General features: G+C 38.5%; 1 protein-coding gene across 1 annotated transcript; it reads right to left on the bottom strand.

Moving 5' to 3' along the window:
- Nucleotides 1–4,056: 4,056 nt before the first annotated feature.
- On the bottom strand, nucleotides 4,057–9,917 carry LOC121772687. Its single transcript, XM_042169881.1, has 13 exons — nucleotides 9,630–9,917; nucleotides 9,370–9,528; nucleotides 8,848–9,099; nucleotides 8,654–8,773; nucleotides 8,069–8,149; nucleotides 7,775–7,870; nucleotides 7,467–7,562; nucleotides 6,603–6,656; nucleotides 6,297–6,500; nucleotides 5,877–6,002; nucleotides 5,446–5,511; nucleotides 5,033–5,332; nucleotides 4,057–4,836 (listed from the first exon to the last, which is right to left on the bottom strand). Exons 1-13 carry the CDS (start codon nucleotides 9,690–9,692, stop codon nucleotides 4,363–4,365), a joined length of 2,091 nt encoding a protein of 696 aa, XP_042025815.1. The 5' UTR covers nucleotides 9,693–9,917; the 3' UTR covers nucleotides 4,057–4,362.
- Nucleotides 9,918–16,794: the final 6,877 nt, after the last annotated feature.

Raw genomic sequence — 16,794 nt, 5'->3', positions numbered from 1 at the left:
TTCCTTTGGAGATGGCCAACCATTGGTCACCATCCTTGTATTTATTTTCTTGTTATGTTAGTTTTATCGTTTGTTAGATGGTTAGTACCCGGTCTGTGGGGATACCATTGTAGCTTTGTTAGCTCTTGAGATTTGTATTTCCTGTGCGGACCGAGTCACTTTTGGACTTGATTGATTTATGTTTCTTTCGTGATTTTTGATATTGACAGGTTGGGGGTCTGCCTTAACCCTCCACTGTGATGGTGTTTGAGGAAAAAAAACTATACGAAAACCATGTTGAAGAGAAACTTTGACATGAAGGATATGGGTCTAGTCGATGTGATTTTTGGAATGAAAATTTCTAATTCAAAGGAATCATCTTGACACAATCTCATTATGTTGAGAAAGTACTAAAGAGATTCAACGCCTATGATGGCATGTCGGCTGAGACACCTATAGAGCTCAATGTTCACTTGAGAAAGAACAAGGGCGAGCATGTTGCACAAGAAGATTATGCACATGCCATTGGGTGCATTATGTATTTGACTAATTGCACTAGACTTGACATTGTTTGCGTAGTGAACAAGTTGAGTCGTTACACGAGTAATTCAAGCAAGGAGCATTGGAAAGCTCTTGTAAGAGTTTTGAGGTTAGGGCTGGCAATTTTGACAAGACACGAACCAGCACGAAATTAATGGGTTTGGGTCAGAGCTTATTGGGTTCGTGTCCTTATCAGGTCGACCCGTTAAGGATACAAAAATTTCGTGTCGTGTTTGTGTCATGTTCGTGTCAGGTTTGTGTTATCCGTTAACAATACGTGTTCGTGTCGTGTTCGTGTCGGGTTCGTGTTATCTGTTAACAAATAATATTTTAATATTATTAATTCTTATTATTTTCATTTTTCAATAGTTATTAAATTGACTCTCATAGTCTCATATGGTCATATCTCATTTAAATCCTTTAAATATTTAATCACTTTCCAATACGTGTTGTTATCGTGTCGTGTTGACCCGAAGTGGTTCGTGTCGTTAATGGGTTCATGTCGTGTTCGTGTCTGAGGGTAGCGGGTCGTGTTCGTATTCGTGTTTGGGGTTTTCTTAACAGGTCGTGTTCGTGTCGTTATCGTGTCGACATGATAACGACACGACACGCACGATTTGCCACCCTTATTTGAGGTACTTGAAATATACTCATAATCATGGGCTATAATTCTCGATATACCACTTAAAGGGTACTGTGATGCGAACTGGATATCCGATAACAAAGAATCACTTTGAACAAGTGGATATGTCTTTACTATTGGGGGGTACTGTCTCGTGGAAATCCACGAAACAGACATGTATAGCCCGATCAACCATGGAATCGAAATTCATAGCTTTAGATAAAGCTAGTGAGGAAGTCGAGTGTCTTAAGAAATTCCTTGATGATATTCTATGGTGGTCTAAGCCGGTGCCTCTAGTGTTGATTCATTGTGATAGCTAAGCTGCTATAGGAAGGGCAAATAATGGCTTTTACAATGGTAAGTCTCGACATACTCGTCGACGACATAATACCATGAGACATTTGATCACAATAGAGGTGATTACATTTGACTATGTGAAGTCATCGGGTAATCTAGCGGATCCGCTAACCATATGGTTAAATCGTGATCAAATGAATAAATTGTTCGAGGGAATGAGTTTGAAATCCACAAACTAAAGAATTGTCATAGTGGTAACCCAACCATGATGACTGGAGAGCCCAAGAACTTGGTTCAATGGGAAAACTAAGCTATGAGAGTTCGTGTGAAACACTTATCTATATCTATTCCCTAGAGAGCAATAGAGTGTTGAAAAACTTGTCTAGTGGTGAGGTTAAGTCTATGACTTTTAATGATCCCTAAAGGATCTCGTTGAGATGAAGTTCTCAAAGAGACTGGGTATGGCAAGATACTTAACGAGGAATCACCTATGTAAGTGTGAAGTGGGGCTGCTTCAAACAATACACTTATGAATCCAAAGTGGTGTCCAACTGAAATGGACACAAAACGTGAGAACGAATGAGGTTGAGGTGTTTAAGTGTTAACATCATTGTCTCGGTGAACGCCGTGGAGGAATAGTTCAAAGCATCGCGCTACTAGTCCGCATGTGTATCCGATGGTGTTCACTATGGATGGTTCTAAGCCAAAAACTACATATCCTTATGCTTACATACCTCTTGAGGGTTGAGCTTGTGTCTGCATACATATGCATTTGACAATTTCCACTCATGTGGGGGATTGTTGGAATCGTGTTTGGTCAAATGACTTTGACTAATAATAAATATTACAAGATATTTAATTTTGTGAAATTAAATGCAATAGCATCGATCTACGTTCCGAGTAGATGACCGTAGTATATTCATTTTCTCAAATCCGATTCCCGGTGAGTGAGAAATAATATATTAAAGTTGGTCACAATAAAGTTAAAAATTAACTATGAGAAAAACTAAGGGAGTAATTACCTAAGTGTTAATTATCTCACATCGGGGATGATAAACTTATTTGATGGAGTATTTAATAAGATGAATTATTATGTGTAATAATTATCGTGGAATAAGATGGGTGACAGAACCCACACGCGCGAACACGGGCGCGCCGTTGCCGCCTGTCGGTGAGCCGCGCACTCATGGTGGTCCTGGTCCACGTCATGTTCCCGACGCATAACGAGAGACAAAAGGTCCCCGCTGGACCCCGACGTATAAAGAGACAAAAGGTCCCCGCTGGACCCCGACGCATAATGGGAGACAAAAGGTCCCCGACGGTCCATGGTGTATCCCGTCGTGTAGTGTGTCCAAGTGCGTCGTGTCTCTTCAGCTCCCAATGGTTAGTGCACCAGTCAGTAACCTCCGGCGGTTACAGTCAAGCTATCATGGCACACATAATGGTTGTTGACTCCATCAATGCTCAATGGGTGGACTTGGCCTATAAATAGGCAGTCACTCCATGCATTGCAAACGATTGAACACACAACAAACTCATATCATTTGCATAGCTCTCTCCCTCTTTGCATAGTCTTCCCGTCGAAGCTCCGCCCCCGGCGTACTCCCGTTCGCCGGAGCTCTGCTGCTAGCGGTGCTGCTACTGCAGAGACGAAGCCGTTTTATCTTTGGGGACGACACGTCAAACCGAGAGCACTACCAGGGCGTATCTCGTCTTGCGGAAAGAGGACTCCTCGACTCGGCTTACAAATTATATCTACGGTTTATAGTTTCTAATTTGTTATTTCAATTCAGTTTATTTCCGTTTAATTTCTCCGTTCTTCATTGGGTTGTATTACGCTCGATTAGTGTTTCTTTGTATCACGGTCAATCATCTAAAACCAACACACTTTAATTAGCTGTAAACGAAAACAACAGAATACGAAATATAATTTGGAATACTACCATTTTGCAGTAAAGAACCTAGGAGGAGAGTTAATTATTTGGTTACTAATTATTTAATGATTTGTGCTAGGCTAGATATAGCTTGATTATTGTGCCCAACAAATATTAAGTACTTACTGCAAAGCAATTATCAAAGTCAAAGCCAATAAAACAGTAATAATGTTGTCTAGCTCACTAGACGCTATTGTTATTTGCTGTTAGTATACAGCTAAAAACGTGGAGTAATGTCTTTATCCGGAAAATGATACAATTCAAGTTTGGATAAATAATTTTCACACACACAAACAAACACACATATATAGAAAGAGATAGATATAGATATAGATATAGATATAGATATATATATGTCATATGTGTGTAGTACATAATGTGTGTGTAGTGTATGTGGCAGTCTGATGCATGATGGGAATGTGTTTGAGATGTTGGAGTTTTATCAGAGTGATGATGAAATGCCCTACCTTTCAAAGTGTGGCCATATTGAAAGATCAATTTCATTAACTCCAAATGTATTTTCCCCACAAAACAAATACATCAGGCCAGATAACATTGATTGCATGTGAGACCCAAAGAGCAGCTACACACACAGCAGAGTGACTGGTCCATTATCACACCTCATAAACTCATCTCTAATCATTACAATCAAAATTAAAAATGGCTCTAAATTAGACCACGAAATTATAAACTAAATGCAAGAGCATAACAATATAGATTCATGGTTAAAGTAGTATCATTAATTAGTCAGTAATCGCCTCAAAATGTGATTCTCACAAAACAGATCTATACATAGATATCGATCTTTTCTATAGTTCATGGCTAGCTAGCTATGTAAAAGCTCACCAGGCGACGGATGATGTATCTGAACTCGCACCTCGTTCCTTCCTTCGCCTATAGCGGTGCTTCTTCTTTCTGCGATCTTTGTACCTAGTCAGGGGGGAAGGGGGGAGATGGAAAATGCATCTTTTGTCTTGTTAGTGAGGTTTGCTAGAGTTGCTGCGACGAAAGACGGGGCTTTCCCTTGCCAGAATTTAGGTATTGGGAGACGAAGAGCACCCCCATCACGATGATGAGGCAGCCCACGAGCGTGCTGAAGAATAAAGCGCCTGGCTGTCTCGTCTGGACAAAACCATACACCCCACTAGAGGTCACGAGAATGAGATCTGTCAGCCCGTCGTTTGAGAAATCATCGCAAACCAAAGAGTGTGTCGGAGGTGCAGGGAGATTCACACTTGTCAGCAATGCTCCTCCAGGAGATAGCACAACGGCTTCTTGATCCCCTGCTGCAAGAATCAAATCCTGGTTGTCGTGTTGGCGCAGTGGAAATGGCTTTAGTGTGGGGATGACAGTAGATTCACTAATCCCAGATGGAGATGGAAGGTTTGACCATGTAGCGCCTGTCAGGAGTTGCCAATTCCAGATGGCATCATGTCCATGCAAGCCTGGAGAGTATGATGTAACCTGAAACATAAGTAATACATCTTCAATCCAGAGTATACTTGGAGAGCTTCTTACGTATTCAGTAGAAAGAACACGTGAAATTGGGATTTCAAACTTCAACGGCCATAGAATAGTTAAGGAGATGAACAGTAACTTCACTCATGGGGGCATGTAATTCAAAAGGAGAAATTAAGTACATAGGGACAGCACAGCATACCTCGCCTCGATTTGTTAGGAAGATGACATCACCGTGGCTTCCCTTGCGATGCTTGTGGCCGTCATTTGTGGGGATCAGAATGGGTGCTGCAACCTCCAAAGAACTCAAATCTGTATGTCGACCAAAACCTCTGGAGAACTCCCCATGTTGGAATAGATTAAAAGGAGCGTGATGACATATAGAGGCATTGAAAAGTTGTTCCCGAACTGGGACGCCTGATGTAGCAACAGCCCAACAGGGGCGCAGCACTTCAATAGATCCACTCACAACAGTCTGCTCAGCACCATTCGCCCCAACCACCTATGGATGAGACAAAGCACAGAAAGTGCCTTAAATAACATGATGAATCACCTCAACTAGTCTAAATGCACTAGTAATCACAAAATCCCTGTTAGTTTGGAGCAAAAGATCACCTGAACATGATCTAGGACACCATCTCCATTAATATCAGCATGAAGTCCACCTTCTTGAAGATGCAGCTGGTTTCAAAATCAATTCAATATATGAAGTCGTAAGGTACAAAGAAAGCAAAAGCACACAAAACAAACTCGAGCTAAGTCACGTATATCCAGGAAATGAATAAAAATATAGCTGTGATGCTACAATCGAATCACAGGCTCACAGCAAAATCACTCGCTAATTGGCCAATGATATTGTAGATGATAAACATCAACATATACCCCAAATAATGATGATACCCAACCATAGGTAAAAAGCTTTCAATAGAATACTTAGCACACAATAGCCAAATTTCCATAATTTTGTTCTCTTCTTGTACGTGTGTGTGTATTATGAGATGATATAGACACCTGAGAATAAATCTTTCTCTATCTCTGATTTTCACCTTACATAGTGTGCGCCAAGATGCCAGATGAACAGCTTCAATCCCTTCCTTCTCATGAGCAACAACAACATTAGGTACCCACCACAACTGAGTGTAATTTGTTATAGTAGGTATATAAGGCATATTCTGCAGAGTCAAATCAAGGAAGTGATCAGAAAATACGAAAATGAGTACTGCCAAAAGGCCAATATAACTTTGAAATAAACATTGCAACATCTTCCTTAAAATCTAATATAATTCGGAATCTGAAATATTTAACTTTGAAATGGATATAGAACTAAGTGCCATGTGTAAAGATGCATTAAATACAGGTAAAAGCATCTCAACAACTACACTGCATCCTACAAGCCTCTTACTGTATCAGTGGGCAAATGAGAAGAAAAAGGAAATTATATACTGAAAGAACTATTGAAAACTCACTTTCTTTGTTTTTGCTGATTTAGCCATGTTAACTGTCTTTTCAATGGCATTGGAGATCTTTTTCGTCACATCCTTTCCAGGAGATTGCTTTTCTTCAGGCTTGTGCAAAGGGTAGTTAGTTGACTTGCCAGGTAATTTCTTCAGTGTTTTCCTCTTGTGACGCCTGAAATGTGCCAGCATTAGTACAGTGTCTTCCCGGCGTTCCTGATAACATGCAATTCAAAATTGTCAAAATCATGAATCAACTTTACATCAAATCAAAGATCATGTATTGGGGATGAGAACGAACAAAATTTCCCAACTTACCCAATGATGTGGCATGACCCCTAGAATGGATTCTCTAAACTCCCTGCATTCAAACTACAACAGAGAACAACTATGTAACTTCTTCATCATTATGCCAATAGAGTTGAAAAAATATCGAACAGACAATAAGGTAGGATAATTGAACCAAGCACTTGAAATGAGCATTACAAGAATGTGAATGTGGAGTGAGACTTTGCCAGCACTTCTCATATGTCACGATTACAAACAATAACACCTAGTAACTAGAATTGTATAATTAAGAGAAACTTGGACGTAACTTTAATGTCTTCCATGTTGGTAATTATTAATAATATCCAACAAACATTTGAAATTGCTTATCATTTCAAGTCCAAATGTAGATCCTGCATTCAGCCATATAATTACGGAAACTTGATGAATGCATTTCATCTCCTATGATTACAAATGCACATGATATGTGCTTTTTGAAAATAATGTCTATTTTACTGAAAAGAGAACCAAAAGCTGATTCACTAGAGCTATCCCCTTCTCATCTTTCTACATCTCCTAAGCCCTAACTATTAAATTTCAAACCATAACTTCGTACAACACATACATGAAAGAGTATATAAGGTTGGTGCAGTCCACTACTATAGAGACAAAACATGTACTAGGGTATATTTGTCAAGAAATGGTTTGTCGAGAGGCAAGAGTACATTATTATTCCATAGAAACTTATCGAGATACATTTTTACCTGCTTCCCCCCACCCCCCCAAAAAACGACTCCCATATATTCTCTAAAATACACTCGACAATTGTTTTTAAAGTCAGCGCAGCAATTAATGAGCTCACCATAAACAATATCAATCATCAGCCTCTTAGCCAAATTTTATTAAGTAGCTTACCTCTCCAGGATGACGGGTATTTAATGCATGGACGTCGAGCTTGTAGTTGTGCTGTGGAATCAATTGTGCTGCATCAGATGTCTGCGCATCAATGTTCTGCAGATAGGAAATTTGAAATCAGCTTGAGGGCACATTACAAATAGTCCGTGGGAGGGGGAAAAAGATAGCACATTTTAGTAGTTGATTTTGTTACACATGTACGGAAATAATCCGATCTACTAACTGTTAGTCTAAATGAATAAAAAAATGTATTTGGAATTGGAATTGATCCATCAAAAGAATGAAAATTGGTGAAAATAAATGATTGCCTCTTTTTTCCTGGTCCACCGCAGTTCACCACTCCGGCCAGAAAAAGCATAAACAGCAAAGTGTCGTAAATCTACCGTTCCTGCATTTTCAGACTCCTGAAAACACAATGAATTAGAGTACAGTAAACATAAAATACGCATATTGAGTCATAGACAGCCAACTAATTTTGTGTACCTAGAGTGAACATATAAAATAATTTTATCTCCTGCTTGAATCAATTTTTTGGAATTTTCATCCATTCAACAAAATAAAAATCACAAATTCATCACTATCAACATCATGACTGTTCTTACATCCTTTTCAGTGGCACTTCTTCTGTGATCCTCAGCTCTTTTCTCAGCCATCTCAATCTCCTCAAAAGGATCAATATGCACCTGGATTTAAAAAATAATCAAATAGAGATAAAAGCAACTAGAAATTTAGAGTAAAGCATCATACAAAGAGATGGCAGTGTCCTAAAACCAAACATTCATAAAACATCCTAAAGGAAATTGCATGTTTAGAAAAGTCAGAAGTCCATTTAAAGAGGAGGAATAGCATAATTTTCCAAGACTGATTAGAAGACCAACTAAGTCATATTAAAATCACTTCATCAGTTGGAATAACTAACAAATGATGACTACTACTAAGAATCCAAGATCAGAAAACCTTTCAAAAAATAAGCAGTCTGAAGTCTGAACATCCTCACACACAACTTTGAAAATTCCAAGACTATCTATGTAACTTCTACAGCTGTATGCATATTGCACACAAATTAGGCGTAATGTTAAGGAAACTACAAATGCTGAAAAACATTCTAAAGATTTCCTTCAAAATCCTGGTAGGGCAAAAAGAATTTCAATAGAACACTATGCATATTCTGAGGATAAGTAGCATACATGAGGCTGCATCTCCATTCTCCCACCAACAATCACCAAGCCAGCATCTCCATGCCTCAATGTATAATTACTAACCGAGATAGCAATCTCCCTGTGATGAGCATTATGCGGAAAATCCTTCTGTCAAAGAAAAAAAGGAATCAGTGCACAAGTAAGGAGAACTTCATAAGAGCAATATGAATCTTCTAATGCACCTGCAGATTTTCTTCCCATAACTTCTTGAGGTTGTGGTCGAAGCACATGACAGACCACCCTGATGTCACAACAACTAAGACCTGCTTTCGTGCTACCCTTTTGTTGTATGTTTTTTCAATAACTCCAGTAGCCATTGCCACAGCACGCCTCCCAGTAGCTATGCGGGTTTTGTCAGGTAAAAGAGAGACCTCTGCCAGCACTAGTGCTTCACTAAACCCTTCGTCCACACGTCTTGAATGAGGTTCCAAAACCTAAATGCATATTCGATTTACAGTTAATATACAAAAGACACGTCAATTAGCTTTTTAGGAGAAAAAATTAAGGGTTGCGTTCTTATGACTTTTACATTCTGTTTTGATGTTAACTAAAGCTGGTTTGTTTAACAATGCATCAAGGTAGATAGCTGTTTCTAGCAAATTTCACAACACATTTAAGTCTAGCAGCTGTTCATTTTTTTTTTAGTAAGAAACAATCTCATATTTTGATAGTATACGAAAATCAATAGTGCTCCACTTCTATACCTGAATTTTTGCATCGTGCGTGGCTATGAGAACCTCCTTCTTCCCATCGCCGTTCAGATCGGCGACAATCGGCGGCGGGAGGCGGTCGCCCTCGTACTTTATCGGATACTCATCGGAAAGATGGAACCACGCCTCTTTGAACGAGAAATCACCCTCGTGCTACATTCATCAATAAAAAATGAATTGGCCTTGGAAATTGAGTCAAACAAGCATTCTGCTAGGGTTTAACGAACGATTTGCAGAATTAAGTGTAAGCATACCTGGAGAGAGAAGAAAATCGCGAAAGCTGAGAGCATCAGGATTGCTAAATCTCGCTTCCTCATTTTTTGAATTCAATTTCCTCTTGTTTCAGAAATTGTTCCAGCAATACTGCCTATTGGTGAATAATCTCTGCTAAATAGTATGAATATTTAATTGATCAACAGGCCAATTTCCATCGTCTTCCTCGGCTTCTAGCTGCTTCAGTCAAGAGAGAGAGAGTAGGAGGAAACGGGTCACGCTTCAATATTCGGGAGTCGAATTCGATTCGTACCCGGTTCCGGTGGTAAGCCGACCCGTGTAGATAAATTGATGACGAAATGCTTTCCAAAAACTATTAATAGGGGTGAAAATTTAATCCTCGGTAGGGGTGTGCATTCGGGTTTCGGTTCGGTTTTTCACCCAAATCAAACCGAAATCGAAAAATCGTATTTAGGCTAAAATTAAAACCGAATCGAAACTGAAAACCAAACTTAAAAAATCGAAATAAACCAAAAAACCGAAATTTTGTACAATTTTAAAAAGCCTAAAAACTTAAAATCGAAAATAACACAAAAAATCATAGTAACATAAATAACATCCACCAAAACATAATAAAAAATAAAGTTTCATGATATCTAATTAATTTACAACATATTATAACAAATTAACAATGTAAATCCATTCACAAGTCTTCAATCTTCTTCGTTCCACGGGATGAGCTTTGGCCATAATTTTTATCATAAGCATTGAATCAACTTTGTAAAATCTGAAATACAAAATAATGCCATAAGTTATGTACAATGAAGCATAGAATATATGAATGTATAAGGAAACTAGAAATGCTACTAACAGTAGATAGGTTGAGAAAATAAGAATAAAAAAATTGAATCTGGGGCAGCAGATCTGGATGATTAAGGGAGCATCCAATTTTTAAATATCATAACACTTAATTTAAGCATATGAATTCAGCTTCAATACTTGCAATATTCATTTTTAAATATCAAAGTTTATCTGTCTTATCTTCTTTTGTGGTTCCTAAAAGAACATATCCAAATACTTATCGTCTAAAGAACACATTAATGCCTAAACACAATAACATTAGAAGTATTTTAATTTTGAACACTAATTTGAGAGCTGTGAAGAAATAGATAAGTTTGAGATTTTACCTTCTTCTGAAGATAGCGTGGATGGCTGGAGCACGGCCAAAGGCGGCGCGGATGGCTGAAGCACAGCTGCACTGCTGGAGGGCGGAGACGGCGTGGATGGTTGGAGACGATGGGTTGGAACAGAGATAGGCGACGGGTTGGAGGTTTAGAGCTCGTGAGATTTAGCCTTTAGGGTTAGAGACTTAGAGTGGAAACCGGAGTTGAGAGTGGAGGAAGAGAGATTGAGAATTGAGAATGGAGGTGGAGAAATTGAGAATGGAGGCGGAGAGGCAGATTGGGAATGGATGCAGAAATTTTTTTAGGGTTACAGTTATATATATATATATATATATATATATTATATTTATATTAAATAAATTCGGTTATTCGGTTTTTTTCTTCGCCCGAACCGAACCGAAAAACCAAAATTTTTATATTTTCAAAACCGAAATAACCGAATTTCAAAATTTCGATTTGGTTCAGTTCAGATATTCAGTTTCCGGTTTTTTAGCTCACCCCTAATCCTCGGGTTTCGGGTATACCCAATCCCGAACCCAAAACCCGAAATTATGGATTCGGGTACGGGTTTGGGTAGTTAATGTTAAGATTTTTCGGGTTTAGGGTACCCGAAACCCATATTAGGGTACCCAACTTACCCGATTAAACCCGATTAATTATGTATTTGTGATAAATATTTTTATTTAAACATCATGTTGCATTATATATGTTCTTACTTGTTATCTTTTCAATATATAATTATGTTTTCTCAGTTTTATTACAATGTTTATTTAAAATTTAAAAAATTTATTTTTAATCTCTTTTGAGTAGTGTCTATTTGTCTAATGTCTATTATATAAATATATATGGCAGTAGAATCATAATTTAGAGAAAAATAAAGTATTAAAATTGAAGGGTAAATTTTTAATAATAGTCAATAAATAGTTTTAATAGTATTGTTTATTTTTACTAATTTCGATTCTCATCACAATATAATTTATATAAATCGAATAAATTTAAAATATAATAATTTAGGGTTTATGGGTACCCAATTTATTGGGGTCGGGTACCCGCATCGGGTATTAGGGTACCCGAACTCATATACGGGTCGGGTATTGGGTATGATATTTTTGTGATTTCGGGTTTGGGTACTCGTGGGTACCCGAATTTGCAGGCCTAACTATTAATAATAACAAGAGGGAACATCTTTTTTAGTACATCAACTATTTTAAATGAGTAAATTTGGTCCGTAACATTTCATAATATCTTTTGAGGTTCATCAACTATAAATTAATATCAATTCAACTACTTTTTGGCTATTTCAAATATTTTCATGACCAAAGTACCCTTAAGGCCATGAGGGCAATTCAATCTATTTACCTTCTCATTTTCATTAAAGTATACTCCCTCCGTCCCTCTGTAGTAAAGGCGTTTCATTATGAACACTCGTTTTGGAAAAATTATAATAAATAGTTAAAGTAGAGAGAAAGTAAAGTAAAAAAGAGAATAATATAGTTAAGAGTCTTCACTATATTATTTTTTCTCTTATTTTACATTTTCTCTATTTTAATTATTTATTTTTATTTTTTCAAAACGAGTGCTGAAAATGAAACGCATCTACTACAGACGGACGAAGGGAATATAATTTGTGATAGTTGATGTAACAAAAAAGATATTCCCTCTAATTTTAATTTTAAAATAAAAATATCTTAATGATATTAATATTCTATCACTATTAAATATTTACGTTTAGTTTTACTTATTTGTAATATTTTAAATCATTGTACTATATTTAATATTAATAGTGAAATAATTTAGGGATAAATATATGTAAACATTATACTTATACAATATTTGTATATAAAAGTAGTTCAATTTACTAGATGGAATATTAATTTTTCAATCATACATAAAAGAATATGTTATTTTTAAGTGCAATACAAATTATGAGATTCATTAAAATAAAATATTTATCTTAATGTTATCTAAATAATTGAGAATATAATCATATAAAAGTATTAACTACACTATAAAGTAATATCATAATGTTCAAATAAGGTATGGTATATATTAATAATAATAGTATAAGAAACTATTAAACTTAATCCCAAATAAATTAGAAGAAAGAAGAAAGTGGATGAATAAAGAAAGAAAAATAAATTACATACTTTAATGAAAATGAGAGGGTAAATAGATTGAATTGTCCTTCATGAGCTTAAGAGCATCTCTAATGGCGGCGTCGGCAAAGGCACGCCGATTTTTCGCGGACGCCGGTGCTGACGGCGAACCATTGGAACCATTGTAGGCCCCGGATCGGCGTCAGACCGGCGTCAGATTTTTTTTATTTTTTTTAATTTTTCGAAACACTATATATACGCGCTTTGGACATCATTTTCATTCGCACCATTTGTTTTAACGAGTACTCTCTCTATCTTAATTAATTTCTGTACAAGATCAACAACGAGAAATGAGTAATGCCGGTGGTAGTGGTGGTAGTCATGGTGGGGATGCTGATGAGTATGAGCATATGATGAACGAAGAGCTAGATACCTATACGAGCTGTGAGGATGATCGATGGCTGCAGAGTTATATGCAGCCGGCGGTACCTCGCCCACGACCAGTTGTCCACCGTCGAGAAGTGGTTGATCGTGATCATGTAGCTGCACATCAGCGCCTGTTGACAGATTACTTCGCAGAGGAGCCGCGTTTTAACGCCAACCATTTCAGGCGTCGTTTTAGGATGAGGCGGGACTTGTTTATGCGTATTGTTAACGCTTTGGAGCATCGATATCTGTATTTCCGCTTCAGGCACGATGCGGCTGGCAGACCCGGCCACACCCCTATTCAAAAGTGCACTGCGGCAATCAGGCAGTTGTCCTACGGGACTTCGGCAGACATGTGGGACGAATACCTCCACATCGGTGAGACGACTGCCATTGAATGTATGAAGTATTTCTGTCATGGCGTGATTGAAGTATTCGGTGATCAGTATCTCCGAAAGCCTACCCCCGAAGATTGCCGGGATACGCTGCGGATGCACGGGGATCAGCATGGGTTCCCGGGAATGTTAGGCAGCATAGATTGTATTACATTGGGAGTGGAAGAACTGTCCCGCTGACTGGAAGGGGTTCTACACGACCAGCTACGAGGGAAAGAATCTCACGATGATCCTCGAGGCCGTAGCTGATTACCGGCTGTGGATTTGGCATGCGTATTTTGGGATAGTCGGTTCGAACAACGACCTAAACGTCCTCAACTCGTCACCCCTTTTCAACGAGCAGTGCCAGGGCGTCGGTCCGGCCATCAGTTTTGTCGCCAACGGCAACCAGCATGATATGGGCTACTACTTGGCGGATGGGATATACCCTAGGTGGCCCGTCTTTGTGAAGACGATCAGATGCGCATCGGATGAGAGGAAGGCCTACTTTGCGGAACGCCAGGAGTCGGCACGCAAGGACGTGGAGCGCGCATTTGGTGTGCTCCAGGCTCGATGGGCGGCAATTAGGGGACCAACGCATTTGTGGAATGTCGACTGCATTGTTGATATAATGTACGCCTGTATAATCATGCACAATATGATTGTCGAAGATGAAGGTGTACAACTGACTAATTGGGTCAACGACGATAATGAAGCAGGTCCAAGCCACGGCGTCGCCGCCGCCAACGTACGAGGTGGGGTACCTCACGATGAAGAAGCCCTCCTCCAAGCACATGTCGACATGCGTCAAACGGATGCTCATATTCGACTCCAAAAGGATTTAATTGAAGAGTTGTGGGCGCGGAGGATTGCAAGGCGTTAGTTTTTATTTAAAATTATGTAATTTTTTTTATTGTACTTTTTAATTTTTGTACTTTTTTAAAATTATTGTACTTTTTAAAATTTTAATAGTATTATTCACTTTTCCTGTATTTATCTCGTAAATTAAATTACGTATGTTGCTACGATTGTAAATTAAATTATATAATTGTTATTAGTGATGTGGATAGGCTATGGGAGGGCTATTGCATGTCCAGTTGCTTGTCCAGTTGCATGTCCAGATGATGTGGCAGGAGGATTTTAGTGCTGATGATGTGGCAGTGTCAAGGCTATGGGAGGGCTATTGCATGTCCAGAACCACTGGAGATGCTCTAAGGGTGCTTTGGTCATAAAAATATTGGGAATAGCCAAAAAGTAGTAGAATTGATATTATCTTATAAGTGATGGACCTCAAAAGATATTATGAAATGTTACGGACTAAATTTGCTCATTTGAAATAGTTGATGTACTAAAAAAGATGTTCCCTCTAATAATAATAATAATAATAATAATAATAATAATAATAATAATAATAATAATAATAATATAACCAAATTGCTGTATTTTTTCATTTATTATACTCCCTTAGTCATATTAATATTAAGTAACATATCTATTGGATGAATATGTTCCTACTGTCAGAAGGCATTTGTGATGACCTTGGAAAAATGTTAAATGGTTACTATTGGGGTGATACGAAAAATAAAATAAAATATTTCATTGGGCAGCTTGGGATAGACTTTGTGTGTCAAAATGTAAAGAAGGTATGAGTTTTTGAAAGTTGAAAGAATTTAATATCTCGATGTTGGGAAAGCACTATGGAGATTGATTGAGAATCCTAACTCGCTATTTGGACAGGTTCTTAAAGCTCGATATTTTTCTCGACATGGGATTCTTGATGTTGGAAAGGTGGTAATCAAAGTTCGTTTTGGAGTGGGTTAGTGACAACAAAGATCGCTTGAAGGCTGGCTTTAGGCAACACATTGGCGATGGAAGAGAAACTCACATTTATGAGGAAAATTGGTGGTCGAGTGTTGACTTAACTCCATCCAATCTCTTGTAGAGATGATCGATTCGTGATGCTACAGTGTCAGAGTTGTTCTTTGAGGGGGCACATGTGTGAATGAAGCAGTGGTGAGAGTTGTGTTTAATGAAGAAGAACCAGAGCAGCTGTTGGGCATCCCGCTGGCCAGGAGCTCTAGAGAGGGTGCATTATTTTGGTGTCCGGAGCAAAAGGGATCTTTTCTGTACACTCGGCATATAAGTTTTTGTGCCAAGACTCCTTGAAGTGGATACAAACTCGATGGTGTGGAGTAGACTCTGGAGCAAAAGGGATCTTTTATGGAAGGCATGTAGAAATTTCCTTCCAATGAGGGACCGATTGCGAAAGAGCCAGATGGAGGTTCCAAAGATGATCTGCCCGGTGTGCAACTTTGAGACATAAACTATTATCCATTGTCTTATTTCTTGTGATCTTGCTCGTGATTGTTGGCAGAAGCTTGGAGTTCTGGTAATCTCGTCAGGTGAGAGGGGGTTAATTGAATGGTTGGAAAAAATAGTGAGTGGTGATTTAGAGGTGGAAGTTGAAGAAGTGGTTGTTGTGCTATGACATATATGGTTTAACAGAAACAAAATTATTTGGCTGAATGAGAATGGCTCAACTACAGGAATTATTGGTGCTACTCGTAGTTTTCTGACGGCATGGATGGTATTAGTCCACCAGGTGGGAGACCTCACTTGGAGGAAAAATGGGTGAAGCCACATAATGGTGTGCTAAAATGCAATATAGATGCTGATGTGTCCCGGGGTCAAAGAAAAAAAGGTTGTGGGGCGGTTTTTCGAGATTTTGAAGGGACGGTGGTAGCGGCGATGTGCGGACAGGTGGGAAGGATGGCTGACCTATTTATGGCCGAGCTTCTTAGCTTAAGAGAGGTGCTGAGTTTGGTCAAAAGAAAGGGATGGAAGAAGATAGAGTTCGAGACGGATGCCCAAACAGTGGTACTTGAGGTGACATGGTTATAGAAGGATGAATCTATCTTTGGGCCAGTGGTAGAAGATTGTCGCCAGCTTTTGAAAGATGTATATCCTTTATGAGGTTTGTAAGGTGATCAGCGAATCAGGTTGCCCACATGCTTACTCGGGCATCGGGTTCTATAGCTGAAAGCAAGTATTGGTTGAATTGCATTCCAATTTTTATTCGCAATGTAATCGTAATGGATTTGGTTGAATAATATATTACATTTGGTG

The sequence above is a fragment of the Salvia splendens genome, chromosome 16 (genome assembly GCF_004379255.2).
Source record: "Salvia splendens isolate huo1 chromosome 16, SspV2, whole genome shotgun sequence".
Classification (NCBI taxonomy): Eukaryota; Viridiplantae; Streptophyta; class Magnoliopsida; order Lamiales; family Lamiaceae; genus Salvia; species Salvia splendens.
The sequence above is the reverse complement of the archived record's forward strand: the minus strand, read 5'-3'. Positions and strand labels throughout refer to the sequence as shown.

Coding starts and splice junctions, on each gene's coding strand:
- LOC121772687 (XM_042169881.1), bottom strand. CDS start 9,692: ATGAGGAAGCGAGATTTAGCAATCCTGATGCTCTCAGCTTTCGCGATT. Junction 6,657..7,466: donor ATACCCGTCATCCTGGAGAG/GTAAGCTACTTA, acceptor TCTCTGTTGTAG/TTTGAATGCAGGGAGTTTAG. Junction 5,512..5,876: donor CTTGGCGCACACTATGTAAG/GTGAAAATCAGA, acceptor TTTTGAAACCAG/CTGCATCTTCAAGAAGGTGG.